This window comes from Microcaecilia unicolor, chromosome 5 (genome assembly GCF_901765095.1).
Source record: "Microcaecilia unicolor chromosome 5, aMicUni1.1, whole genome shotgun sequence".
Taxonomy (NCBI): domain Eukaryota; kingdom Metazoa; phylum Chordata; class Amphibia; order Gymnophiona; family Siphonopidae; genus Microcaecilia; species Microcaecilia unicolor.
In genome coordinates this window covers 136,537,186-136,564,962 of record NC_044035.1, presented here as the reverse complement: position 1 = coordinate 136,564,962, position 27,777 = coordinate 136,537,186, and the positions used below count along the sequence as shown (strand labels likewise).

The 27,777-nt window shown below is 44.1% G+C and overlaps 1 protein-coding gene across 2 annotated transcripts in view; it reads left to right on the top strand.

Moving 5' to 3' along the window:
* Positions 1–27,777, top strand: part of BMPR1A (bone morphogenetic protein receptor type 1A) — a 293,381-nt gene that overhangs the window by 117,087 nt on the left and 148,517 nt on the right. For both annotated transcript variants that reach the window (XM_030203356.1, XM_030203355.1), the window contains exon 3: positions 20,636–20,864. In XM_030203356.1, the coding sequence (XP_030059216.1) occupies positions 20,798–20,864 (67 nt within the window). In that variant the 5' untranslated portion in view covers positions 20,636–20,797. The remainder of the gene's footprint in view (positions 1–20,635; positions 20,865–27,777) is intronic.

Here is a 27,777-nt window from a genome sequence, read left to right as displayed (position 1 = left end):
TTCATTGTGGAGAAATAAAAATCCCATAGGGAATCTGGTACTGTTCAAAAGTGTAGGGCTAGGGGATTCAGTTGTTGAAGCCAAGAAGTTATTCTTATGCTAATCCAGTCCTTGGGTAAGGAGAAAAGTAGCTAAGGCAAACAATGGAAATGGAGCCAGAAAGTCTGCTGTGCAGTCTAGGGAGCCTTGAGAGCCATGTCAGATTGGGCGCCTAGGCTACATGGGGGGGAGGGGCACTGAGAGATATGAGAACTGCCTCTGTTATTTTATAGGGCTGGCAGGATGCCAACAGAGTAGAAACCCTTCCAGATGAAATAAGAGTGGTAGTGGGAAAAGAAGAACCTTTGGGGGTCTACTTAATTTCTCTCCTCTTGCTGTCTTTTTTTCCAATCCTATTAGATACCATTCAGTTTATTTTTCAACTGGCACACCAGTTTAAAATATAGTTAAACTAGGATAGTCTGGAATTTGAAGATCACAGTGAATTATTCTTTTGAAAAATGGTTGCACTTTGTAGGACATAATTTATTCCTTTTTTTTCTTTCTTTTGTTGTTTTGCTATGTGTCTGTAGCAAACTTTGGCCCAGATGCATAAACCAAACTTTAAAAAATCAAAACCGTTAAAGCCATTACCGAATTTAAAAAACGACCAATGCTCCTAAAAAACAAGTCGCACAAGTTCGGTGCGGTATTGTAAAGAACGATGCACTAATCCCCGTCTGTAATCGGCTCGTAAAGCATGCCCAGAGCAGCCAAGCGTTATGCTGGCTGCTCTGCGCATGCCAGAAACGTAAAAGAAAAAAAAGAAAACGCAAACACGTGGCTCCCCACTTTCCCCTGCATGTCTCCACAAACATTAAAGGATCGGGAGGGGGCAAAGGCACTCAGCAGCAGCGTCCTGTATGGACGGCCTTGCCTTGCTCCCCCCCCCTCAAAGTCCCCGCAGCTCCGTTTGTGAAATAAAAGCTGTTAAAAATGAAACCTTTTCAGTTGCTGGGCTCCCCCTCCCTTCCTGTCTCTCTCTGACATCAGAGGAGGGCGGGCACAGGAAGAAGAAGGAGACATGGAGGAGACAGAAGAGATCAAGAACAGCTGATCCATCCCTTGCAGCGCCTTCAAACATAGGTGAGAGGCGCTGCACCAGCCATTGTGGTGGAGGGGGGGAGCGGCGGGGACAAACTCCAGGGGGGGGGGCGGGGCACGGAGGTGGAGGAGGGCAGGAGGCGGAGCATTGCCGACTGAAGAAGAGAGAGACAGGAAGGGAGGGGGAGCCCAGCAACTGCAAAGGTTTCATTTTTAACAGCTTTTATTTCACAATCGGAGCAGCGGGGACTTCGGGGGGGGGGGGGGGGGGGGCAAGGCAAGGCCGTCCATACAGGACGCTGCTGATGAGTGCCTTTGCCCCCTCCCGATCCTTTTTTAGTTTCGTTTTTTATTTTAGGACCAGGGAAGCAGGGAGCCACTTTTCTTTTTAAACATGGCAGCAATTTGGTTTTTCATTGTGCAGGGGGCAGCGGGGAGATGACAGCTCAGGCTTTAACGACAGGTCTGAGCTGACGTTAAATTTCTGGCGGTAAGTGAATCGTTGCTATTGTCGGTATGGTTAGTGCATTCCGAATTGTCTACATTTCAATGGTAGTTTCTCATTTGCATTCCAGTTTCGTTAGCTGCTAGCTTCCTCGGAAAATGGCCTTTGATGCATGCTAGGTTTGAAAATTTCTTCGTTAAGAGTCATTAAAAGGGTCAGTCAGGTTTAGTGCATCTGGGCCTTTATCCTTGCTCCTTTCCCTTTTTCCTCCTCTCTGAGACCGTTGGTCAAAAACTAGTGCCACTGGTAAAAGGGGATAGCGCTGAATGCTCAGAGGGCTCAGGCAGTGGTGCTAACGTATGTGCCAAAGATGGCCGCAAATTGCATGCTAATGTATTTAAATGGATATTAATGAGGTCCTTAACTATTTCTTCCTAATGCTTAGCCAGCAGCGCTGTAGTGCCCAGAAGCAAATTATGGTCTATAACACCGAAACGTAAAGCCTACTCAGGGACCACATAGGTTTTGAGGACAGAATTTCTTGGCAAAATCTCACATTGAACTGCGGGTTTTGTCTTATTTCACAAGCTGAAGGAATCCCGCAGAAGTTTGAAATGTGCATGTGTTTGATCAAAACAGAAAGTGAAAACATGCATTGGTACCTGTTTTTCTGCACTGAAATATAAAACTTTCAAAAATCTAAGTTTTTAAACAATTTTTGAAACGCTCATATTTAAAGGCGCAGAACAGCATCAATGTGTGCTTACACTTCCAGTTTTGTCTGGACATGTGCACAAGAACCGTACTTACTGTGAAATGTTTGGGCACATGTGCAAGGCACTTTCCTCCCCTTTCTTTTGGTCTAACAGCGTGAATTATCTGTGCATAAAATTTGAATTCATTTGCTTTGAGCATTAGCTGTTTTTCTGTGCTGTTGTCACACTATGGGGTTTGCATTGTGGGCTTTAATGCAGGAACTTTGATCATGTGTCTCTGAGTTAATTGTGTGTGTGTGTCTGTGCTTGGGCCAAGCAGAAGTCTGTTGCATGATTTTTTTCAAGCTATGCAGACAAGACAGACAGATCTCTTGAAACAATTAATTACTATGGAAGTTGTCATTTTTTTTCCAAGACCAAATCATGATAAAGTTTCTTAGTTGCTGACTACTTTTATTTTTAACACCTGAGAACACCAAAATGTCTTTCCAAATGTCTCAAGCTAAATCTAGTAATGTAATCCTGAACCAAATAGAGTGTTCCTACAGTACTGAGACCCTCATGATCAAAAGCCCCGCGCAGCTCCAAACAGTGCTCTAAAATAGCGCTGGGACAGTGCAGGGCTTTACCACACCGATGATCAGAGAGAATGCATGCAAATTTAAGCAGCACAGTTATCTCTGATCATCGGGTAGAAGTGCGGGCGAATTATGCCTGAGCATGCGCTCAGCACAATCCTCCCGCACTTGTTTGACAGGTCTGGGCTGTCAAAAGCCCAAACCTGTCAAACACCCTGCCCCGTCAACTAACACCCTGCACCTCCGGTCCCCCTGATGATCCCACCCCCCCAGGTTCAGGGAGGGCTGGAGATCTGGTGGGTCTCCAGCCCCCCCAAACTCCCCAAAATTGGTCCCTGGTGGTCTAGTGGCTGCCAGCAAAACCCCTTCTCACCCTCCCACCCAGCAAGCGACAGGGGGGGCTGGAGGTCCGGTGGACCTCCAGCCCACCCCAACTCCCCCCCCCCCCCCAGCGTTGTCCGAGTGATCTCTGGTGCTGTGTCGTCAACCAAGAGGAGAGAGGCAGGCTACGTTCTTCCTCCAACTAAGGTAGGGGGGCTGGGAGGGGGCTGTCCTTATGCTGGACCACCAGGGATAGGTGAGGGGTGGGGTGATCAACAGAGACATACAGCTTTATGGTTTATAATGGGCCAGGAACCACACCCATCCTGTTAGAATATCAATGATATGCTTTGATGTCCCCATGCATACCTCCGACCCACCCCCATCCTCCCACCCTGTCAGACTGTCATAGTAATGCTTGAATGTTTTCACTTATATACACTGTCAGCTAGCACATTTGCTTATTTCCGATCTGACGAAGAAGGGCAACCTTCGAAAGCTAATCAAGAAATGTATTAAGTTATGTCCAATAAAAAAGGTATCATCTTATTTTCTTTTCCATGTTTTATTTTGTTTGATTTCTATTGATAACCTTAAGAGTGGACTAACACGGCTACCACACTCCTCTACTTAAGACTTGGACATTAAAATCAGCATTATTCCTTGTCATCAGCAGCAGATGAATCCATTAACTGATGGGTTGTATCCGCCTACCAGCAGGTGGAGATATAGAACACTGAAAAACCACAGTGCCTCTTGAATGGCTAGCCCCCAACTGCCTTCAGTATTTCTCTATCTCCCAGCAGGTGCGGACGTAGCTTGATCAGCTCCTGGATTTCAGACTGCCTGGGGTGGCTCCTGTGCTTTGCCAGTTGAGCAAGGTTGTTGTGGCTGGTGGTGCCCACTTTAAAAGCATATAGGTTCGCCCTTTCCCTGCTTTACCCATTCCCCCCGCCTCCTGGAGTCCCTCTGTTGCTGCCTGCCTCCAACTTTCCTCACAGCGTTAAAAAAAAAAAAAAAAAGCGTGCTTTTGCTGCGTGACTGTTCCGAGGCTTTTTCCAGTGATCCTGGTTCTGTGCAGCTTGACCGGAGCTTGTTGACTCTGTCTTCTGAGGTGAGAGTGGTGCCCAGCTCCTTCGGGGAGGTCCCGCGGACGCTGTTCCCATCGGGGTAAGTTTTGGCGTGAAGCCGCCATTTTATTGCTATATTCCTGTCCTGTGAAAAAAATGGGCGATGGCTGCTGAAGGAATTAAGTTCTGCTCTCGTTGTGGTAAACGCAGATCAGCACAGGACCATGTAAAACGTGCTCCTTAGACGCTCATGCTGGTTTGAGCATGCCGAGCGATGTTTCTTCCCGCTCGATGGAGCTGGCAGCGGGCACCATTTTGGAAGCACTGCATGCCTCAACCCTCGCGGTTGCGGAGGAGTCTGAGGGCAGGGGACGCCTCGCTTAGAGGCTGCCAGAGGAGCTCCAATATCCGTTTCTCCTAATTCAGAGGCGGAGGGTCTGAGTTTTTCTCCCCTGAGTTTGTACTTTTAATGCATAAGGCGTTCATGCTGAAAAGAGCTCTGCCGCAAGTGTCTGACACTACATTGCCTTCTGGCTTCCCTCCGGGTGTTGATGCCCCGGGGATGACTTCAGAAGTTATTTCCTCCCCCGAGCGTTGGAAACACGTTAAACATAGACGGGTAAATTCCCCGTCTGAAAGTGGGCTCCACCTTAACCAGGATGGAACCAGGCTGCGAGCATCAACATTTACAAAGGAGATAGAGCAGCTTTGAAACTAAAATATGGGGGGGGGGGGGGGGGGCACAGTCGCCCAGACATGGGGCAAGATGCACTAAACTTAACGAGCCTTTAAGGAGCCTTTAACAAATAAGTAGATTACCCTGGCATGCACTAAACACTTTTTTACGACGACGGTAGCAGCTAACGAAAACGGATGAGCAAATCGTGTAGAAACCCTATTGTAATGAGATGCACTAACCTTCTCCGATTGCCTTAACGCTGGAAAACGGTGGAAAATCTAACGAGAGGTCTGTGCGGGATTGGAAAAATTATTAAAAGGTAAAAAATCGGGGGGGGGGGGGGGGGGGCTAAACGGCCAAGTGCTCATCATGGATGGCCATTATGGCCGTTCTACACAGTGGTGTAGCTATGGGTGGGCACATGCCCACCCATTCTTGGCTCAGGCCCACCTTGTCTGGCCTCCAAAATAGTTCAGCAGTGGCTGCCTCATTCCCCTCTCTCCCTCTCCTCCACCCCCGGATCTGGCATTTACTTCCCGCTTGCAGCTCCACAGCACCTGCCTTCTCTGTTCTACCTCAGCTCCTTTCTCAGCAGCAGCCGCGATGTGTGTGTCTCTGTCACATTTAGATGCTTTCTTTTGCCTTGCCCTCACTTCCTACCTGGTAGGACGCAGCAGAGGGAAGTCTGAGGGGGCTGGCCAGGCAGTTGGATGTACATTACTGTTGTCGAAAGTACTGAGGTGAGAGGGGAGAGATGCTGGGCCTCGGGGAGCGGGGAATGCAGGATCTGGGAGTGGAGGAGAGGGAGAAAGATGCAGGACAATGGAGGGTGGATTTTGGAAGGCCCACCCATCCAAATTCTAGGCCCACACAAAATGAAAGGTCTGGCTACGCCCCCGGTTCTACACCCGAAAAACCGCCCAAGTGCTTGTCACTTTATTGATAAATGTTCAATAAAGACTTCATACAACTTAAAAAAGTAGAAAAAAAATCCAAGTGCTCATCCTTTTTTTTTTTATTTTTTTTTTTACAAAACTATTAGGATTTGAACCCACCATCTCTGGATTACAAGACCGCTGCTCTAACCACTCGGCCACAACTGTACTTACTTGGATGTCCCTCCCTTACTTCCAGGTCTCTGAGCTGAGTGAAGCATGGCCAAAAAGGACGTTTTTATTGCGGGGTTGAATGTCCAAAAAAGAGCCTGCAGCATCGGAGTCTGTTTGATTTTTTTAATAAAGCTTTGCTTAAAAAACAAAACGTCCATTTTGTGCCCCCCCCCCCCCCCCACGCAATAATAAAAACGTCCTTTTTGGCCATGCTTCACTCGGCTCAGAGACCTGGAAGTAAGGGAGGGACATCCAAGTAAGCACAGTTGTGGCCAAGTGGTTAGAGCTGTGGTCTTGTAATCCAGAGGTGTCGAGTTCAAATCCCACCAATAGTTAAGTAGTAATAGTTATTTAAAAAAAAAAAAAAAAGATGAGCACTTGGATTTTTTTTGGCATGCGCAGAGCAGCCAGCATTGCTTTGCTGCTCTGCGCATGCTTGACTGGCGGATTGGCCGACAGTTTTACGATGGAATAGAGAATGCAAGTGAGCTACAACGACTAGCTCATTTGCATTCCCTTTCCTTGATACATAGCCGTTCCCTACCGATTCGCTATGCAATTCGGTACAGAACGGCTCTAATGACGACTTTAGTGCATCCCCCCCATGGTTCGGTGTGGAGTATTCTTGAAGGATACTATTGAAACAGGGTCTTTAGGGAATTCCAATAAAGAGGTTTCAATAATGGTGAAAGAAAGCCAGGAGTGTTCAGATCAAGAAACACACTGATACCATCAATTCTGTCTCCCACCGGGCTCCTGCATCCACCTCCTCCACTAGGAGGTCTTTTGGTAAGTTGAGAAGAGATGCCTACTACTTGCAGAGGTGTAAGTACGCTGCCTCCTTTCACCCACCTTCAGAAGCTCAGCAAGCTCGTTCTCTTCAAGAGCATGCGCCTAATGCCCCTGCTGCTCCCCAGTCAAAGCAAGGGACAAACATTTGACTGGCTCCTGCAGAGCATAGTCGCTGTCCCAGTGTCTGTGCCAGATGACTTGCCGGTCATTGGGATCCTGAAGCTTTTTTCACAAAAGGTGGCCCTTTATCACGTCCAACCAGTGTGTTCTTCAAATAGTCCATCTCTGATATGCACTCAGTTGACGTTGGAAACCTCCAAATTGCTCACCAAGACCTCATTTCTTCAGCTTTCAGTATTAGCAGGTACTTGCAGAACTCCCAGCCCTTCTGAAGGTCCATGCAGTTGAGCCTATTCCACCAGGGGAGAAAGGGCAGTGATTTTATTCCAGGTACTTCCTCATGCAAAAGACGACATGAGGGAATTCATCCCATCCTAGACCAAAGGGCTGTGAACAAATTCCTGGTCAAAGAAAAGTTCAGGATTGTTTCCCTGGGCACCCTTCTACCCTTGCTTCAGGAAAATGATTTGCTATGCTCTCTGGAGTTAAAGGATGCATATACACACATTCCGATACTCCCAGCCCACTGGAAATATCTATGGTTTCGGTTGGGAACACAGCACTTCCAGTACCATGTTTTGCCATTTGGCCTCACGTCAGCACCTAGAGTATTTGCCAAATGTCTAGTGGTAGTTGCAGTATCGCTACGTGGAATGGTAGTCCATGTGTTCCCTTATCTTGACAATTGGCTGGTGAAGAGCATGTTTGAGGATGGTACTCAGGATTCCATGTGGAGGACTATTTTGGTACTCAAGCTACTAGGATTCGTTTTAAACTACCCTAAGTCCCATCTACACCCTGCCCAGCAATTGGAGTTCATTGGAGCCCCTGCTCGATACGCAGAAGGTTCAAGCTTTTCTCCCCGGGGCTGAGAGTGGACATTCTAGTTGCTCTGGCTTCTTGGGTTCTGACCTCTCAGTAGGTCACGGCTTGGCAGATGTTGCGGTTGTTGGGACATTTGGAGGGGCATAATCGAACGGGGCGCCCAAGTTTTCTTGAGGGAGTCCTTACAGGATGTCCCCGCGAAGGGGCGGGGAAACCCGTATTATCGAAACAAGATGGGCGGCCATCTTTCGTTTCGATAATACAGTCGGGGACGCCCAAATCTCCACATTTGGGTCGTCCCTAGAGATGGTCATGCACGATTTTCGGCGATAATGGAAACCGAGGACGCCCATCTCAGAAACAACCAAATCCAAGCCCTTTGGTCGTGGGAGGAGCCAGCATTCGTAGTGCACTGGTCCCCCTCGTGCCAGGACACCAACCGGGCACCCTAGGGGAGGGCACTGCAGTGGACTTCAGAAAAAGCTCCCAGGTGCATAGCTCCCTTACCTTGTGTGCTGAGCACTCCAAAACCCACTCCCCACAACTGTACACCGCTGCCATAGCCCTTAGGGATGAATTGGGGCACCTAGATGTGGGTACAGTGGGTTTGTGGTGGGTTTTGAAGGGCTCACATTTACCACCACAAGTTTAACATTTGTGGGGGTGGGGGGAATGGGCCTGGGCCCGCCTTCCTGAAGTGCACTGCAGTACCCACTAAAACTGCTCCAGGGACCTGCATACTGCTGTCATGCAGCTGGATATGATATTAGAGGCTGGCAAAAAAATATATATTTTTTTTTGAGGGGGGGGGGTTAGTGACCACTGGGGGAATAGGGGGAGGTCATCCTCGATTCCCTCCGTTGGTCATCTGGTCATTTAGGGCACATTTTAGTGGCTTGGTTGTAAAAAGAAAAGGACCAAGTGTTTGAACATATGAATACCCTAGAGGAAAGGAGAAATGGATGGCTTGATATAGACGTTCAAATATTTGAAAGGTATTAATCTGCAAACAAACCTCTTCCAGAGATGAGAAGGTGGTAAAACTACAGGACATGAATTGAGGATGAAGGGGAGCAGACTCAGGAAGTATCTTTTCACAGAGAGGGTATTAGATGCTTGGAGTGCCCTCCCCGCAGGAGGAGGTGGAGATGAAAATGGTAACGGAATTAAAAAATGCTTGGGTAAGCACAAAGGAATCCTGTTTAGAAGGAATGGATCCACGGAATCTTAACAGAGATCAGGTGGCAACACCGGTAACTGGGAATCAAAGCCAGTGCTGGGCAGACGTCTGCGGTCTGTACCCTGATTCTGACTGAATAAATATGGATGAGCTGGAGTGTAACTGTTAAGGGGCTTCGATGTTAACTTCAGAAATTTTAGTACAAGAACAGTGCTGGACAGACATCTACGGTGTGTGCCCTGAAAATGGCAAGGACAGATCAAGGCAGATATACATATGAAGTATCACATACCATGTGTAATGAGTTTATCATGTTGGGCAGACTGGATGGGCCAAACTGGTCTTAACTGCCGTCATAGACTGTTAGTAACTTTTTGAAGAAAGAAAGTCTTTAAGGCACCCTTAAAGTCTTTCAGGTCTCTTAATGATTGTACGTTGGGAGGCAATGTGTTCCAAAGTGTTGGCCCAGTATGTAAAATGTTGAGGACCTGTATTGCTCTATATGTATCACCTTATAAAAAGACGCTAGTAAACTATGTTCATATGCTTTTATTGGTGGAAGAGGTCCATAGCTTGCACTAGGTTTAAAAAAAAAAAAAAATTAAGAAACTCTGCTATAGAGCTGTGTTTTATTGTGTTTTGTTGGTTTCCTGTCTTTCCATTTTTTTTTTCTTTCTCGTGGTGGTGGAGCCTTTGTTATTTCTTTATGTGAGACTCATGTGTGAGTGAAAATTAGGCCACATGTCAAAAGCTCCATACACCAATAGACAAACTCCACCTTCGTCTGCTACTAATTTTCTTCCATGTTAAATCCTGCCAAGCAGCAATTAAAATGAAAAGTTTCTGGGTCTGACAGACAGTGATTTATACTGGAATCAGACACCAACAGTAATTAATGGCAAAATAAGATTTTGTTTCCCTTCAAGAATAGCGCCAGGCTGACAGGGGTCAGAGGGTCAAGCCCACTGAAGTAAGAGGCCAAAATCAGTGTTCTATTCAACTTGCCACAAATCTCCTTTGTATGTATTGTTAACCAGGGGTGCGAGCTTTTGTGCAGTCCTTTCAGGCTTAATTGTTTTCTATATTAATCACTGTACAAACTCTATCGGGGAAATTGTAACCACAAGTGTCTCACTTTCTGCTGTAATATTCCGTTTTGGTTCCTGGAAGAAGCAATGCTTTTTTTTCCAGTTAATAAAGAAGCCTGACTGTCAGCTGCTAAGTTTTCAGTCAGTTAACTTCATTTGCTTTTCCATGCTCATAGCCCAATACATATTTTTGCAAATTATTTAATTTTAATGTATTTGTATAGAGGTATCATTTTTATTAATATGTGTACAAAAGAATTGTTCATAGTTTGTCCCGTATCTGTTGCACTGCAACAGAACAATGGGTTGTGTGATAATTTCATAGCATCCAGCTTCAGAGTTTAAGGAATCAGGCAAACAGAGCAAGGCCAAAATATAATGCAGTGTTACCAATCCAAATTGTTTATAATTGGTGGACATTTGCATAATTCCAATCCATGCATCCCATCCCCTCAAAGGTATAAAATATGCACAAGAATTGGGCATTTCTTCTGTGAAAACAAATTTCTGAAAGATGTTGTTATAGTTTGATATTCAGGAGTAAGATGGAAAAGTGTTTCTTCACAGAAAGTGTGGTGGGCATAGGGTGCAGCCTCCCAGGAGATGTGGCAGAGGCTAAAACAGAGGTGAAGGAAACTTTGGAGATGAAGTGGAGAGTGTGGCACTAGAGCAGGAAGAGAACTGGGTGGCCTAGATGGTCTTGTGGTTCTTGTGCTGTCATATCCTGTTCCCTTTGCATCAATACTAGTTACGGTCAGGATGAGAGAATGTCAGAATCACTGTAAACTATTGGAGATTTTATTACCCATCCTGCTCTTTATGATCATACTTACCATATCTTGTATCATTCCTTATTTTTACCTCGCTGACAATGCATCCAGTTATTGAACCAATCTGATTTTCAAATTCTTTTTAAGATTGTACCTCAGAAAGCAGCAATTAATATTGAATTACAATGAACATGAAAGTCAAAAGGTAGTATCTGATAGGTAATATTCAAAGCACTATTCAAAAAGGCATCTCGGCTGGTTTAAGAACTAGTATCTGAAAGCAACAGTTCTTCAGTAGTTTTCTCTCGTACACATATTGGCAGAGCTGATACTTTTGGAGCCGGAGACCACTGGATTTTATTCCATCAGTGACATTTTCGGATAAGTGCTGTGTTGTTTTTATTTTTAGCCTGCTTGCTGAAGGCAAAAGGGCTAATGAGATCACCATTTTGTCTGTCCTTTCATTTCCCGCTCCACCCTTCCCTCTCATAACTTTCCTGTTTGTTGCTCATCGGAGGAGGCATAAACTCTAACTAGAGTGGCCTTTCTTGCATCCATGTTAATGTATGGATGAGCCCCTGTGTCCTGGAAAGTGGGCTGGCTTGTTTCTGGTTAGTATTTCTTGCATAACAAATATACTGTAAACATTTTTAGGTTACTAAGCCAAGAAAAGGTACCGTCTGCCACACAAATATAGACTTATTCCTTTATTTCTTTTTTTCCTAAACAGCTGTCGTTTCTAATAAATCACAATTAAATGTGTGGATTTCTGCATGTTTTTGCTTGTCATCTCTTCTTTAATCGTCATTTCTTTTCATTATTTAAAAACATTTATATTCCCATTAAAATTTAGTACCATTATTTTTAATGTTCCCTGTTAATATCCTTAGTATTTGGGTACCAAATACACACACAATAGATTGTCAATCAGTTTATATCTACTATAATAAAACACACCCTCAACGTTCTGAGGACACTGACGTCACTGCAAGCACTCAGACACCGGTTCGTAAGTTCATGGTGGTGAAGCCAGAACACTCACCATGTCTCCATGCCCCGCCCTTGCGTCACACGTGATGACGTCGAGGGTGGAACATGTACATAGCCACGCAAATGAACGAACGGGGAGGAGTACCTACTCCTCCCCTTCCAATGAATCGCAGCCGCCGAGGACGTGCCCATCACCCTGCCCCTTTTGCACCATTGCCCCGCCCCTTTAACGCTAGCACACCGCCCCCTCTTCCCCCCCATCACCTTCCCTCCCCCCTGTCAACTCCCCTCCCCTTACGCTACTATCCCTGGTGGTCTACAGGTACCTGTTTGCTCGGGGCAGGAAAGAAAGAGCCCCCGCTTTCCTGCCCGGAGCGCTGCTGCTAGCTACCCTGATGCATCCTCTGTGAGTCGGGCTCTCGGCATTAAAAAATGGCCGCCGAGAGTTGAAGCAGCCTCGCGAGACTTCAACTCTCGGTGGCCATTTTGAAACGCCGAGAGCCGGACTCGCACAGGATGCAGCAGGGCAGCTAGCAGCAGCGCTACGGGCAGGAAAGAGGGGGCTCTTTCTTTCCTGCCCCGATCGAACAGGTACCTCTACACTACCAGGGATACTAGCGTAAGGGGAGGGGAAGGGAGTCCCGTGCCCGCTAGCGCCCGTTTCATGACAGGCAGAAACGGGCCTTTTTTTTTTACTAGTATTTATATAAATAATTCTCACTTCCAATTCTGAAGCTCACTGTGTGGCAGGGAAACACTGAAGCCCTGTACTGTTGTAGGCTGTCAGCACCACTCACTCTCACTCTCACTCATACACCCGCCCTCAGCCATGCCCCATCCGGACATAATTTGCAACCCCAACGTTCTAATGAAGCCCCCAAGCTCCACCCACTTCCGTAAAGGGTTCGTAACTTCATGGTTGTAAAGTCTCTCCACTTCCCATTTCTCTCTGTCACGGCCGCACGTAGAACGTGATGACATCGAGGGCGGAACAATTTTGGGGAACGAAAGGAACACGAGAAGAGAAGTTCGCCTCCATCAGCAGAGGTATGCACAGGCTTCAGGGGAGGGTTTCCGAACAAAAGGCTGGTGTCCAGAGGGTTGCGCCACGGGGGGGGGGGGGGGGGGCAGGCAGTAACGCCAAGGGGGGGGGGGGGGTTCAACTCGCTGGGAGGGGCGTGAACGGGGCCTTGAACTGGGAGGGAGGGAGGGGGTCTGCAACTCGCCAGAGAGGGAGAAACGGAGGGACAGAGGGAGGTATGGAACTCGGCAGGGAGGGAGGATGGGTGGGGATTTCCCTTACTAGTGCCCATTTCATTGCGTTTCGAAATGGGCCTTTCTTACTAGTGTGTGTGTATATATATATATATATATATATATATATCTGTTATTCCTCTATGTTAAAATCATGTGACCTTTTGGTTACAATGTGGAATTGAGTTCATGAGCCATAAAACAGAATACTGAGTCTTCTGCTTGGCTTAAGAGGACCCATGCCTGTCAATCTCTTCAGTGAAAGTCACAGAAAAATAATCTTGAAACCCAGTACATTAAATGTTTCAGTTTTAGTATGATTTATATAGGCAGAGATAGAAAAACGTTTTGTAAATTTAGACATCAGCTAAACTTTTCTTTTTAAAAGAGAAAAGAATATGTATGTGTATATATGTATATATATGTGTTTGTTTATATAGATATTTAGCCTGATAGTCAAACAAAAATGGCCGCTAAAACGGCACTTAAGCAGCTATCCGACGATATTCAAGTGTCGCATATCTGGCACTGAATATCGCCACTTACCAGCTTAAAGATAGTCAGTTATATTGGGCCGCCAATTTTTAAAGTGAGAGTGGCCAAGTTTGACTGCCCCAATAGGTGGAATAACTTTGACCGATCTCACTTTAAGCGGTCAGTTCTGAATATCAGCATGACAGGTTAAAATTGGACCAGCAAAAGTTAAACCGGATATTCAATGCCAGTCTCTGGAAACAGACTGGCATTGAATATCCAGGTTTCGCGCCGACCGCGGGAGACAGTCCGGCTCCCGCAGTCTGAATATTGGGGCCATGGTCTTTTTTTGCTTTTCTCATTTTGACTGTTTTATGTAGAAACTAGTAAAAAGGCCCGTTTCTGACACAAATGAAATGGGCGCTAGCAAGGTTTTCCTCGGAGTGTGTATGTTTGGGAGAGTGTATGTGAGAGTGACTGTTTGAGAGTCAGAGTGAAAGTGTGAGTGTGTGTTTGTGAGAGAGTGTGTGTGTGTGAGAATGAGAGTGTGTGCAAGTGTGTATGTGAGACAGTGTGAGAGAGAGTGTGTGTGTGGGTGAGAGAGAGAGTGTGTGTGAGACACAGATTCTCTGTGAGAGTGAGTGTATGAGACCAAGCGAGTGTGTGAGTGAATGTGATACAGTGTGAGACAGAGTGTGTGAGAGTGAGAGTCAGAAAGACATTGTATATGAGAGAGAGAGTGTGAGCCCTGCCCTCCCAATCCATGCCCATCTGTCACCTGCCCCCTCCATTCATCCCTATCCAGCAATTCCCCTCTCTCCCTGAGCCCTGCCCTGCAATCCATATCCATCCATGCCCATCTGTCCCCTCCATTCATCCCTATCCAGCAATTCCCCTCTCCCTGAGCCCTGCCCTCCCAATCCATGCCCATCCATGCTCCTCTGTCACCTGCCCCCTCCATTCATCCCTATCCAGCAATTCCCCTCTCTCCCTGAGCCCTGCCCTGCAATCCATATCCATCCATGCCCATCTGTCTCCTCCATTCATCCCTATCCAGCAATTCCCCTCTCTCCCTGAGCCCTGCCCTGCAATCCGTATCCATCCATGCCCATCTGTCCCCTCCATTCATCCCTATCCAGCAATTCCCCTCTCCCTGAGCCCTGCCCTCCCAATCCATGCTCCTCTGTCACCTGCCCCCTCCATTCATCCCTATCCAGCAATTCCCCTTTCTCCCTGAGCCCTGCCCTCCCAATCCATGCCCATCCATGCTCCTCTGTCCCCTGCTGCCTCCATTCATCCTTTTCCAGCAAGTCCCCTCTCTCCCTTCCAAGACCCCCCCTCGCATCCATGCTCCTCTCTCTCCCATGTCCCAGCCTGGCCCGCCCTCTTCGCCCCCCCCCCCTTCGCATCCATGCTGTCGTTTCTCCCCTGCCCTCCCGCTCCCATTGTTCAACTTTACTGCCCACCCTCTTCTCTCCCCCCAACTTCCTTTTTTTTTTTTTTCCTTCTTTTTAAATTTACCTCCGTAGCGGTTCCGGCAGCGCAGCGTCAAGGAAGGAGGCGGCGCTCCCGACGTCTAGCCTTCCCTTCGCTGTGTTCCGCCTTCTTCTGACGTCATCCTTGACATCAGAAGAAGGCGGAACACAGCGAAGGGAAGGCTAGAGACGTCGGGAGCGCCGCCTCCTTCCCTGACGCTGCGCTGCCGGAATTTTTTTTTTTTCCGCCCTCGACGTCATGACGTTTGACGCGAGGGTGGGGCAGAGACGGCTGGCTGGCTTCACACCATGAATCCACGAACCCTACAGGGAGTGTTTGAGTGGCTTCAGAACGTTGTCTTCAGAATGTTCACGGTGCGTTTTATTATATTAGATAATATAATAATATAATATAGATAATATAGATAATATAAATAATCACCTACAACAAAACAGTTGTAGGTGATAACCTGTTTTTTTGGGTTTTTTTTTTTTCTTATTGTTCAAACTTAACTTACAATAGTTAATCACAGATACTTTATCTTCCCTTCATCAGGTCAGTGAAGAAACAGCAGTTATATTGGGTTTATGTAATGCACAGAGCCACCAGACTTCTATAATGCTGCCATAAGGGTTGAAAAATTCAACCCTTGCTATGGAATGAACTAGTCCCACAGAATTGCCACAGAAGATGGGAGACGGACACTAGGTGCAACTTGTAAGCTGATTTTGGTGGTGAATGTGGTGGCAGCCACATTAAGGCAACTACCTTTATTTTCCCTTCTCTTCCTGCAGTTTCCTCACCTTTTTCAGGATGACTCAATGAATCAGTACCACTGCAGCCCCTCAGGCTGCCACCTCCCCCCTCTACTGGCTTGGCCATAGTGTTACATTTTGCCCAGTGCATTTTTTCTAGTAAAGAAAGTGCCAGTACTCAATTGCTAAGCCACCCTTCAAGGGTGGGGTGATCACTGAGGGACCCACCCCACAATAGCCAGGCCCCTGCAAACAGTCACAGAATCTATGACAAGGCAGAATTGGTGTGTAGAGCCTGAGCTCTTTCATTAAAACTTGGGGTCCATGAGTGAATTTTACCAGACAATGGAAAAGGTGCCGGTATTCAGTACCCCCTAAAAAAAAAGCTCTGATTTTACCAAATGTTTCAAATTGTGACACCTGGGCCCCACACAGTAGAGGAGGAAGATATAGCCTGATGTGCTGCCATGCATCTATCATTCTCTGATCCATAAGCTAGTGTGGAGTAGGTGAGGGAGTGCAGGGGAATATTACACAGGGGGATTGTGCAGTGGTGAGGAGCAATGAGAAAAGGGGTAGGAATAATGGGTCACTGGTGAGCCCCAGCATTATGTGAGGAGTAATGGGAAAGAGTGAATGGAAAACAAAAATGAGGATGTTATAATGCCTTTGTATCACTCCATGGTGCGATCTCACCTCGAATATTGTGTTCAGTTCTGGTCGCCGCATCTCAAAAAAGATATAGTGGAATTAGAAAAGGTGCAGAGAAGGGCGACGAAAATGATAAAGGGGATGGGACGACTTCCTTATGAGGAAAGGCTAAAGCGGCTGGGGCTGTTCAGCTTGGAGAAAAGACGGCTGAGGGGAGATATGATAGAGGTCTATAAAATAATGAGTGGAGTTGAACGGGTAGATGTGAAGTGTCTGTTCACGCTTTCCAAAAATACTAGGACTAGGGGGCATGCGATGAAGCTACAAAGTAGTAAAGTTAACACTAATCAGAGAAAATGTTTCTTTATTCAACGTGTAATTAAACTCTGGAATTCGTTGCCAGAGAATGTAGTAAATGTGGTTAGCTTAGCAAAGTTTAAAAAAGATTTGGGCAGCTTCCTAAAGGAAAAGTCCATAGACCATTATTACATTGGATTTGGGGAAAATCCACTATTTCTGGGATAAGCAGCATAAAATGTTTTGTACTTTTTTGGGATCTTGCAGGTATTTGTGACCTGGATTGGCCACTGTTGGAAACAAGATGCTGGGCTTGATGGACCTTTGGTCTGTCCCAGTATGGCAGTACTTATGTAGTGAAGAAATCACAGTGGTGGTGGCTGAAGGGATGGAGAAGAAAGTAGGAAGGATAAAAAGTGTGAGGGGAGAAAGTAACAGAGATTTGGAGGGGGTGCCAAGGGGCTAGCATTTATGCCGGGTTTCAGCATAAGTCTGGTGCTCAAAGGGCACTGCAGAAGCCAGGCTTAGACGCAATTCTATAAAGGGTGCATGCCTTTTATAGAGTCATGCTTGGTGCCGACTTTTTCCCGCACCCATTTTTGAGGCGTCATTTATTGAATCTAGCTTTATGTATTCAAGGTATGTTCGCAGGTACTGTAGAATTTTGAAAAATTTGCTGCAGAATTTAATCCTTGCCATAGAATCAAGGAATCTGGTATGGGAAATCATAAGTCCTTCAGTGTTAGTTTCAAAGTGTATGAACATCTTAATTTCTTACATTTTCTGTTCTTGTGTATTCTTGTTGTTTCCTTTAAGTATCTTGATTATAATGTCATCGGGGGACATCTTTGAGAGATGTTGACCTACCTTGTCATTCTGATCTTTTAAATTTTAATATCAATCTTCATATACATACTATAATTTGATACATAATGTTTTCACCAATGTATCATCCTTCAATGTTTTTGATTTTTTTTTAATTGAATCATGTGCACCACGTTCACAGAGAAGCATGAACTTAAACCTTTTAATTTGTATGTCTTATTTTGGGGGGTGGGGAGCTGTAGGGTTTTGCAATGTGTACTGGCATAACTGGCATTTCAATGTTTTTGCAGGGTTTGTACCATTTTCTTCAAGGATAATTTGGAGATTATTTTTCAAGTTTTTTTCTTTCAGGTTAGATGGTTGCCAGAAATCTAGAGCTAAGGAAGCAGGGAAGATTTCTTTAAGGGATTTATCACTGAGGCAATCTGAAAAATAATTTTGATTTTTTTTCTCAGAGGGGGTGTGTCGGGGGTAGAGATTAGGCATTTCTGTGTTAATCAGTAAGCGCATCTGCGTTACTGCACGCTCACTGATTAGTTTCAAGTTTATTCCAAAATTTTCTATCCTGCCCATCAGAGCTCTGGCTGAGCGGCTTACAATCTAATAAAGGATAATAGAGATAGGAGAGAAGGTTGAAAGCCCAACAGAAAAAGAAAGGGAGGAGAGGGGTGGAACTACATTGTTCATAGGAAAGTGATGGCGAGGGGACATATACTACTACTATTCTATAGCGCTACTTGATCTACGCAGCACTGTACACTTTATATGCAGATAGTTTCTCTGTCCCTAGAGGGCTCACAATCTATGTTTTTGTACCTGTGCCAATGGAGGGTTAAGTGACTTGGCCAAGGTAACAAGGAGCTGACATAGGGCAAGTGATGCAGTCCTGTCTCATCTCCAGCACACTCCATCACCAGAAATTTATTTATTTATTTATTGCATTTGTATCCCACATTTTCCTACCTCTTTGCGGGCTCAATGTGACTTGCAGTACACAAGAAAATATACATTTAGTATTACAGAAGGATCTTGGGTAACATGACAATGATCAAACATGAATAGTAGTTTAACAAGCAAATATTATAAGACAGTTCAGGATACATGTATAGGAGTTCACATTTGTTGATCTTTGTGGTATGCCTTGTTAAAGAGATAGGTCTTCAGTAGTTTGCGGAAGTTAGCTAGTTCTTAGATTGTTTTTAAGTTGCGCGGCAGCGTGTTCCAGAATTGTATGCTCAGGTAGGAAAAGGTTAACGTAGTTTGTATTTTAGACCTTTAAAGTTGGGGAAGTGAAGATTAAGGAATGTGTGGGATGATTTTTTAGCATTCCTGGGTGGTAAGTCTATCAGGTCTGACATGTAGGCTGGGGCGTCTCCATGAATGATTTTATGAACTAGGGTGCATATTTTGAATGTGATGCGTTCTTTAAGTGGGAGCCAGTGTAGCTTTTCTCGTAGGGGTTTAGCACTTTCATATTTTGTTTTACCGAATATGAGTCTAGCTGCAGTGTTCTAAGCTGTCTGAAGTTTCTCTGTCCCTAGAGGGCTATGTATCAACTATGTAGGCATTGACAATAGGTTTTTGGACCTATTTTAAATTGATGTAGATCTAAGGTGTTGTGGGGACTTATTCTATAACTCGGGACTTTGAACAGAGAAAATTACTCAGTGGGTGGTGTCATAAACAATTTTGAGGATCGAGGGGGTCAATGAGATAGTTTTGTGAGGAATGTAGTGATCTAATCAGGCATTAGGGAGTCAAGAGTTGTGAGAGAAATAGAGTTGGCCATTAGGACCCACACGCTGATGGCAACATTGGTGCATGGCCAATAATTCAGAAAATGGAAAATCAGCCACATTCCAGCTGAACTAAAAATGGCCCTCTAGCATATGGGGAAGAGCCGTGTAAGGGGCACACTAAGGCCACATTTTAATGCAGCTTAGTAAAAGAAACCCCCCCCCCCCCCAGTAATTTATTCTCCAGTATTAGTGATTGAAGATGATTTCTCTTAGATTTTCTTGTTCCAGATTGTATGTTGTTAAAAGTGATACACGCTTCCTGGTTCTCCTTTCCTCCTATTGTAGTAGATTTTCCCTAGGTGTTTTGAATAATGATACAAATTTTTTGGAGAAGATTTTGGAGTGATAGCCCTTTTGTACTATTATTCAGTTAAAGCTGTTCTATGGGTTGGAGCAAATGTAGTGGTATGGTGTAATAGACCTTATGTGTAAAGGATGGAAACATACTGTGAAGGTAGTTGCATCTGTTTTCCGTTATGCAGATGTTTGTAGGTATTCTTGTTGCTCGAGACACTAGTGTTTAAATAATGAACGCCTTCCACTGAGTCTGATTGAGAGATGGGGTGCACTGAAAGAATTGTAAGGATATTTCTCTCTCTCTCTTTTTTTTTTTTGTTCTGGGCTTTTTACTTGTTTTCCTTGCTCACCTTTTCTTTCGTTTTTTATGTGTTCTCTGTCTGTCCAGGTTATGTCCCTTCTTTCCGTAACTGAGCCTTTCTTCAATACTTTTAGGAAGCAGCCCCAGGTTACTGAGCTTCTCCTGGGTCCTCTGCAGTGGCTTCATCCAGATGAGGCCTGCTGCAGTAACAGCAGTGTAGTAGCTTCTAATAACCTGAGGCCCACCACAACAACAGCTCATTACAGGACCACTGTCTGCCACAGCTGTGATTCTCTTCTGTTCTAGGATCTCCTACAGTGATGGCTTTCTTGTGTTCCAGGCCCACTGTGATAGCATCATTCTTTCCTGGGCTCAGAAAAGCAGCCTGTATTAATTTTTTGGTGCCCTGGTCTTTTCTACCCCTAGAATATATGCTTTGATTTCATGCATACTGTTCTACTTTCAGTTAGAAAAGATTATTAATTTACATACCTGCATTCCTATTTTTTCTAGATTTGTAACCAGGTGGTATTGAGTGTCAGTCTGATTATGAAACCTGTTTTGTCTTCTACAGTAACTCTTAGTCTGCAGTAGCCTTTAAAAATGATGTCTGCATTATGCTAATTTTTGCCAATCTGTTGAACTTGTTTATAGTGGGGTGGGTTTTCTCATCCCCAATTTTGTTGGTCTTATTGGTGACCAGGCACCTGTTCTTCAACACTTTTCATTTTATATTCTAGGGTGGTTGTGTTTATGCAGCAGTAGAAGCTGAAGAGTAATTATCTGAAGACCATCTGAAAACCCTACGCTTTCTCTGAATGTCACAAATTTCAAGCCAAGCATAACATTTGTTCAGTAACAGGTCATTTGCAACAGTGCATAGAACAAATCAAAACCAAAAAATGGCTGGATTTCAAGTTTACCTCAGGTTACTGTGTGCCTCTGTGCTCATCATTCTCCGTGTTCATGGTAAGTCTATATCTATTTAAGCCTTTGCTGTCTTTTTCAGATGAACCATTGGTGGTATTCATGCACTTTTCGAAAGGTCTTGTTTTGCAAAATCTCGATGTGTCTACTAGTTTTTGGTTATTTTGACATTTATTTTGTCAGTATTGGCAGGTATTTTCCCTCTTTGTACTTGCTTTCCCAAATTGCACGAGTAACAAGAATTGTACACATACTGAACATGAAGGAAATCATCTATGAGCCAGGACTGAGCTTTATGCCATTCTCTTTGCCACTCTATGTGGCATGCATTATGGCAGCATTTTTCAACTGATGTGCTCTAGCTGCTCTCCAGGTGTACTACAGGGAGTCCAGGAATCCCCTCCAGATCATAGTTGTTGTGCGATTTGCCTCATTATCTTCCTCCTTGTACCCCTCTGCTCTCTCTTCTCTGTGCTGCAATTCTTCAAACTTTGTGGTTGCTGGCAGGTATTAGAACAGGCCTTCCTCTGGCCAGCCCCGGGGTCGGTCCTTCTGATGTGCGAGAGGGATGCAGCAGAGAGAAAACAGCGGGGTGGCCAGAGCAAGGCCTCTTCTAATAGCTACTGGCAACCTCAAAGTTTGTGAAATTGAAGCAGAGGAGAGAGAGAGGCCCAAAGAGTGAAAAGAGGATTAGACCCACAGGAGAAGGGAGCCAGCCTGCACATAAAGGGAAGGGAAGAGGGGAGACAAGATACATTTGAGAAGGAGGTGGAGAAATCGAAGAAAACTGAAGGTGAAAGATCCTTACCAAAGAGGAGTAGAAGTGCAGGTGGCTTTAAGAGTTGAGAAGAGGAGGGGGGTGTGCCAAGTCCACAAGCAGGGGGATTTGGCCAGTGTGTTAACCAGGAAGGCAGTTTCAGTCCCTGGCTGCTGACAGTATTAGAACTGGGAAGGCAAGGATATGTAGTCTTTGGTCTTAGGGCTCAGTACAGAAAGAGAAGACAAGAAATGGGTGGGGGAAGGGAGAAGGATCACAAGGACTGTGTTGGGAAAATGCAGGAAGACCAGGTATGGATATTTGCGCCCATAGTGGTGTTTTCTTTCAAAGGGAAAGACACAAATGTCCACTGGAGATTGGTCAGCATTGTGTGAGAGGAGAGGGTAGGGCAAGAAAGAGTACAAGTGTGTGGGACCAGCCACTCTAGTTCCTTTCCCACCGAGGAGCAACCTCCCTCCCGCCCTTCTTTTTTTTTTTATAATTGTTATGGCCGATAATTACACTGGGGTACCTGAGTCAGTGCACAATTGTGATGCAATGTCTAGTGTGAAAATGTGGCCTGTAGGCATGAGTGACTGCTTTCAGTGGAACAGTACTGCAGTGGTTTGGATCTCTTTGTCAGAGAGGAAATACTGCGTATTTAAAGAAGCAGACAAATATCTGAAATTGAGTGTCAAACAGGAGTGCCTCAAGGGTTGTACTTATCTGCCACATTTAACGTTTTTTTGTTGTTATACAGACTGCTGAATTGCCTAGATTTGCAATTCCATTTATATGCTGATATCCAGTTTTTGTTTTGTATAGAGAAATCAGTTGAAGACATTATTAGGATGTTGACCCTGTGCATGCAGGCAATTAAGTCACTGTTCTGGTAATTGCTTAAAACTAAATATGTCTGAACTCAGTTAATGGTATTGTCAGGATATCTCTTCAGTGATATTTCTTCTCAGATTCTGATTGATGATGTGTTGATTCTGTTAGTGAATAAGCTGTATAATCTGGGTGTGATTTTAGACGCTGGACTAATGATGAGACATCAAGTACATAAGGTAATTAGTCAAGTGATTTTTAAGTTGAGGTCATTAAGGAGATTGAGAAACTATCTTAAGGAAGACGGTTTCAGATTGGTTATTGAAGACGGTTTCAGATTGGTTATTTAGAGTATTGTGACACCATGCTTTGATTATTGCAAGGGGCTGTTAATTGGTTTATCTACAAATTTTGTGAAGGCTTTGCAAGTGGCTCAAAATGCCACGGCGAGAGTTAGTATAGGATGTTTGCGATATGAACACATTTCACCAGTATTGCAACAGCTGCACTGGTTCCCCATTGCACAGAGGATCAAGTTTAAGATCCTACTTTTGGTAAAGTTTTGAACAATTGTGTATCAGTTGTTGTTGTTGCTTCAACTCTGAAGATCTAGAATTTTAAGATCTGTAAGTATGGCATTATTGGATTGGAGGGATGAAGGATAGAATTTAGAACGAAGTGTAGTGGAAATGACATACTCCCAGTTTGCCTGTGTTTGGTCATCTTTTGGGGGGGGGGGGCAAATGGGGGCTGTTGGAGGAGGAAGACTTGTTTTAAATTTCACATCTTGTTTTTCCAGTGATGGAAGAAAAGATGGCTAGTTTCAAATTGAGAGAATCAGTAGAGGGCCAGTGATCTGCAGACAGCATGCAGGGAAGTAAGAAGCACAGATCATGCTTCAAAGGATAAAATAATTTATTCAGCAGGGGAAAATCTCACGTAAAAGAAGTCCAGCATGACCATGTTTCACCCACCAATGGGCTGCATCTGGGGTTATTGTTAATACAATAATATCAAAAATGTGAATTTAAAAAAATACAAACATATAAAATTGTGCATACCTAATGGAGATCAAATGAATATATAAGTATCTGTGTAGACATTGTTGAAATTACAAAAGCGAGAAGCAGAAGTTAAAAACATACAGTGGTGGAAATAAGTATTTGATCCCTTGCTGATTTTGTAAGTTTGCCCACTGACAAAGACATGAGCAGCCCATAATTGAAGGGTAGGTTATTGGTAACAGTGAGAGATAGCACATCACAAATTAAATCCGGAAAATCACATTGTGGAAAGTATATGAATTTATTTGCATTCTGCAGAGGGAAATAAGTATCTAATCCCTCTGGCAAACAAGACCTAATACTTGGTGGCAAAACCCTTGTTGGCAAGCACAGCGGTCAGACGTCTTCTGTAGTTGATGATGAGGTTTGCACACATGTCAGGAGGAATTTTGGTCCACTCCTCTTTGCAGATCATCTCTAAATCATTAAGAGTTCTGGGCTGTCGCTTGGCAACTCGCAGCTTCAGCTCCCTCCATAAGTTTTCAATGGGATTAAGGTCTGGTGACTGGCTAGGCCACTCCATGACCCTAATGTGCTTCTTCCTGAGCCACTCCTTTGTTGCCTTGGCTGTATGTTTTGGGTCATTGTCGTGCTGGAAGACCCAGCCACGACCCATTTTTAAGGCCCTGGCGGAGGGAAGGAGGTTGTCACTCAGAATTGTACGGTACATGGCCCCATCCATTCTCCCATTGATGCGGTGAAGTAGTCCTGTGCCCTTAGCAGAGAAACACCCCCAAAACATAACATTTCCACCTCCATGCTTGACAGTGGGGATGGTGTTCTTTGGGTCATAGGCAGCATTTCTCTTCCTCCAAACACGGCGAGTTGAGTTCTTGCCAAAGAGCTCAATTTTTGTCTCATCTGACCACAGCACCTTCTCCCAATCACTCTCGGCATCATCCAGGTGTTCACTGGCAAACTTCAGACGGGCCGTCACATGTGCCTTCCGGAGCAGGGGGACCTTGCGGGCACTGCAGGATTGCAATCCGTTATGTCGTAATGTGTTACCAATGGTTTTCGTGGTGACAGTGGTCCCAGCTGCCTTGAGATCATTGACAAGTTCCCCCCTTGTAGTTGTAGGCTGATTTCTAACCTTCCTCATGATCAAGGATACCCCACGAGGTGAGATTTTGCGTGGAGCCCCAGATCTTTGTCGATTGACAGTCATTTTGTACTACTTCCATTTTCTTACTATGGCACCAACAGTTGTCTCCTTCTCGCCCAGCGTCTTACTGATGGTTTTGTAGCCCATTCCAGCCTTGTGCAGGTGTATGATCTTGTCCCTGACATCCTTAGACAGCTCCTTGCTCTTGGCCATTTTGTAGAGGTTAGAATCTGACTGATTCACTGAGTCTGTGGACAGGTGTCTTTCATACAGGTGACCATTGCCGACAGCTGTCTGTCATGCAGGTAACGAGTTGATTTGGAGCATCTACCTGGTCTGTAGGGGCCAGATCTCTTACTGGTTGGTGGGGGATCAAATACTTATTTCCCTCTGCAGAATGCAAATAAATTCATATACTTTCCACAATGTGATTTTCCGGATTTAATTTGTGATGTGCTATCTCTCACTGTTACCAATAACCTACCCTTCAATTATGGGCTGCTCATGTCTTTGTCAGTGGGCAAACTTACAAAATCAGCAAGGGATCAAATACTTATTTCCACCACTGTAAGTAAAAATGAATACATACAGCTACATAGTTCAGGGGCACTCACGTAAAAGTCATAAAAGAAAGCAGCAACTCATCCAGTAACAAGTCAGAGTAGAGGAGTGGCCTAGTGGTTAGAGCACTGGTCTTGCAATCTAGAGGTGGCCAGTTCAAATCCTGCTGCTGCTCCTTGTGATCTTGGGCAAGTCACTTAACTCTTCATTGCCGCAGGTACAAACTTAGATTGTGAGCCCTTCTGGGACAGAGAAATATCCACTGTACCTGAATGTAACTCACCTTGAGCTACTACTGAAAAAGGTGTGAGCAAAATCTAAATAAATAAATAATACACTGATAAATTCTGTTCTTTGTTAGTGGATGCTGTTGTCTTGCTTTTCATCAACTTTTATGCACTATCTTTCTTGAGCTCATAGCTCAATAATTAAATCTTAGTAAACAGATTATGTGAATCTACAAGGAATTAGTTTTGTCTTTATTTGGAAATTGAAGATAAACAAATATAATCTCAACAGGAAGTGACCAACTGTAACTACATACTCCAGATTAAAAAAAAAAAAATTAAAACTGAAAATAACTTGCTCAACTGACTCACCCTTGATTGCTCACCTTGTAAAACTACAGTTCAATCCAAACCACATTGTTTTTATAAAGGAAAATGGAAAAAAAAATATTAAACTCTGTATGTTCTACACTGGAGCTCATGTTTGAGTTCCAGTGAAGACATGTAATGGAGAGATGGATTATAGCAAATTGAGAGAATCTTATTATAAAAACATATCAGAAAACAAAAGGAAACACTCATTTTTGAATAAAACAGATTAAAAAAAACAGGAGGGCAGAAAGATAAAGCAAATACTGTAAAAGAAGGGCCTATAAAATACAATCAAATATAAATGTAATAGAAGCAATTACAGGAGTAGTTAAGATTACATAAAAACAAATTACTGTAGAAATAGAAGTTGCAAATAAAAAGGTACAAACTAAAACCATCATACATAAATATGATTAAACATATAAAACAGAAACTGAACAAATGAAACCATGTATAACACACAAAACAAGGCAAAAGTCCCCAGTAAAAATACTGAAAGGTCCATTTCCTGATTTAAACCTTGTAGGATCAGTGTCTCAAATCTGTAAATGATTCTTTAAGTCTGAAGCAAAACGTTATCAATTTCACCTCCTCTCCATGAGACGGAGGGCTTAATTTTTACTATAAATTTATATTCTTCAAATTTTTGTAAGTAGAACTTTTTACTACAACATTCCTGATTACTCTGGCCCTGGTTACGCTATGTTGCAGCCTGTCCTTTCTTTCTGCCAAGGAAAAATTGCTCCATTCCTATAATCTGTTTACATTTAAACTTATCAGTTTTAATTTGTTTTAATTTATTTTTAAACGTTATAGTTGCTTCTTTTAATCATCAAACAAAACATTGAAACAAAGATTTGAGACTTGTAGGAAAATCAGTGCTTGGCAGATTTTAATGGTTTGTGCCCTGATCAAAGCTGAATAGATTTGGATGGGCTGGAGTGGAGCTTTTCAGGGGTTTTGACAACAACTTCAGAAATTTTAGAACAAGGCCTGTACCGGGCAGACTTCTACAGTCTGTGCTCTAAAAATGGCAAAGATAACTCCAGATCAAGTATACATATGATGTATCACTTCATACCATATGTAATGAGTTTATCTTGTTGGGCAGACGGGATGGACTATACTGGTCTTTATCTGCCATCATCTACTATCTAGTGGCAACTACAGCAGCTGCCCTAAGATCTGGTGGCATCATGATCCAGGAAGGGAGAATCATCATTTTTCCTTGAGCAAAAGAGCATTAAGTTGATGTCAAACATTGAAGCATAAGGAGTGCTGAGTTGTGTGGCATTCTGGAGGCAAGGAGCTGCTGAAGGGGATATAAACATTTTTGGCACCAAAGCCTAAGTTAAAGTCCAAGAGTTAACAAATTTGAAATGTTTCTCCCCCCCCCCCCCCCCCCCCATTTACTAACATTTACTAAGCCGTGTGGCAATGCTGACACAATCCATTCAAAGTGAATGGGCTGTGTTGGCGTTAGCACACCGGCAGTCGCTAGTGCAGCTTAGTAAATGGGGGTTTGTCAGATAAAATGGAAACTACAATGCATAAATCTAAAATTTGGTCCAGCCTGGAGAATTATCTCATCAACCTAAATGGCTGAAAAGTTCCTTCTTAAACCACCACTGACCATGTACAGCAGTTAGAAAAAAATATGGCATAAGTATCTCTAATTCAGCTTATTCAAATGACCTGATTTGAACCATTTTATGGTTATGCACTATGCTGTCTTATTATTATCTTTGATATATGTTGTTTTTTTATGGTTGTATTTTTCCATAGTACTCCTTTGTATTTGTGTTTACTTTAAAATGGACAAAAATAAAGTCCAAGAGTTAACATAAATTTGCATCAAGCAGAGAACTCTGAATGCTAGAGCATGGCATTAAGGAGAACTTGCTTTGTGAATTTGTTGAAGGACAAGGACCATTGACGCTGATCTCCTTTTGACACATGGCTTCCAGAGTGGGAGGCTTCTGAAGTATACTGTCTGAGCCTGGAAGTGGCTTTGCTTGGAGGAAAGCTGGTTTTCATA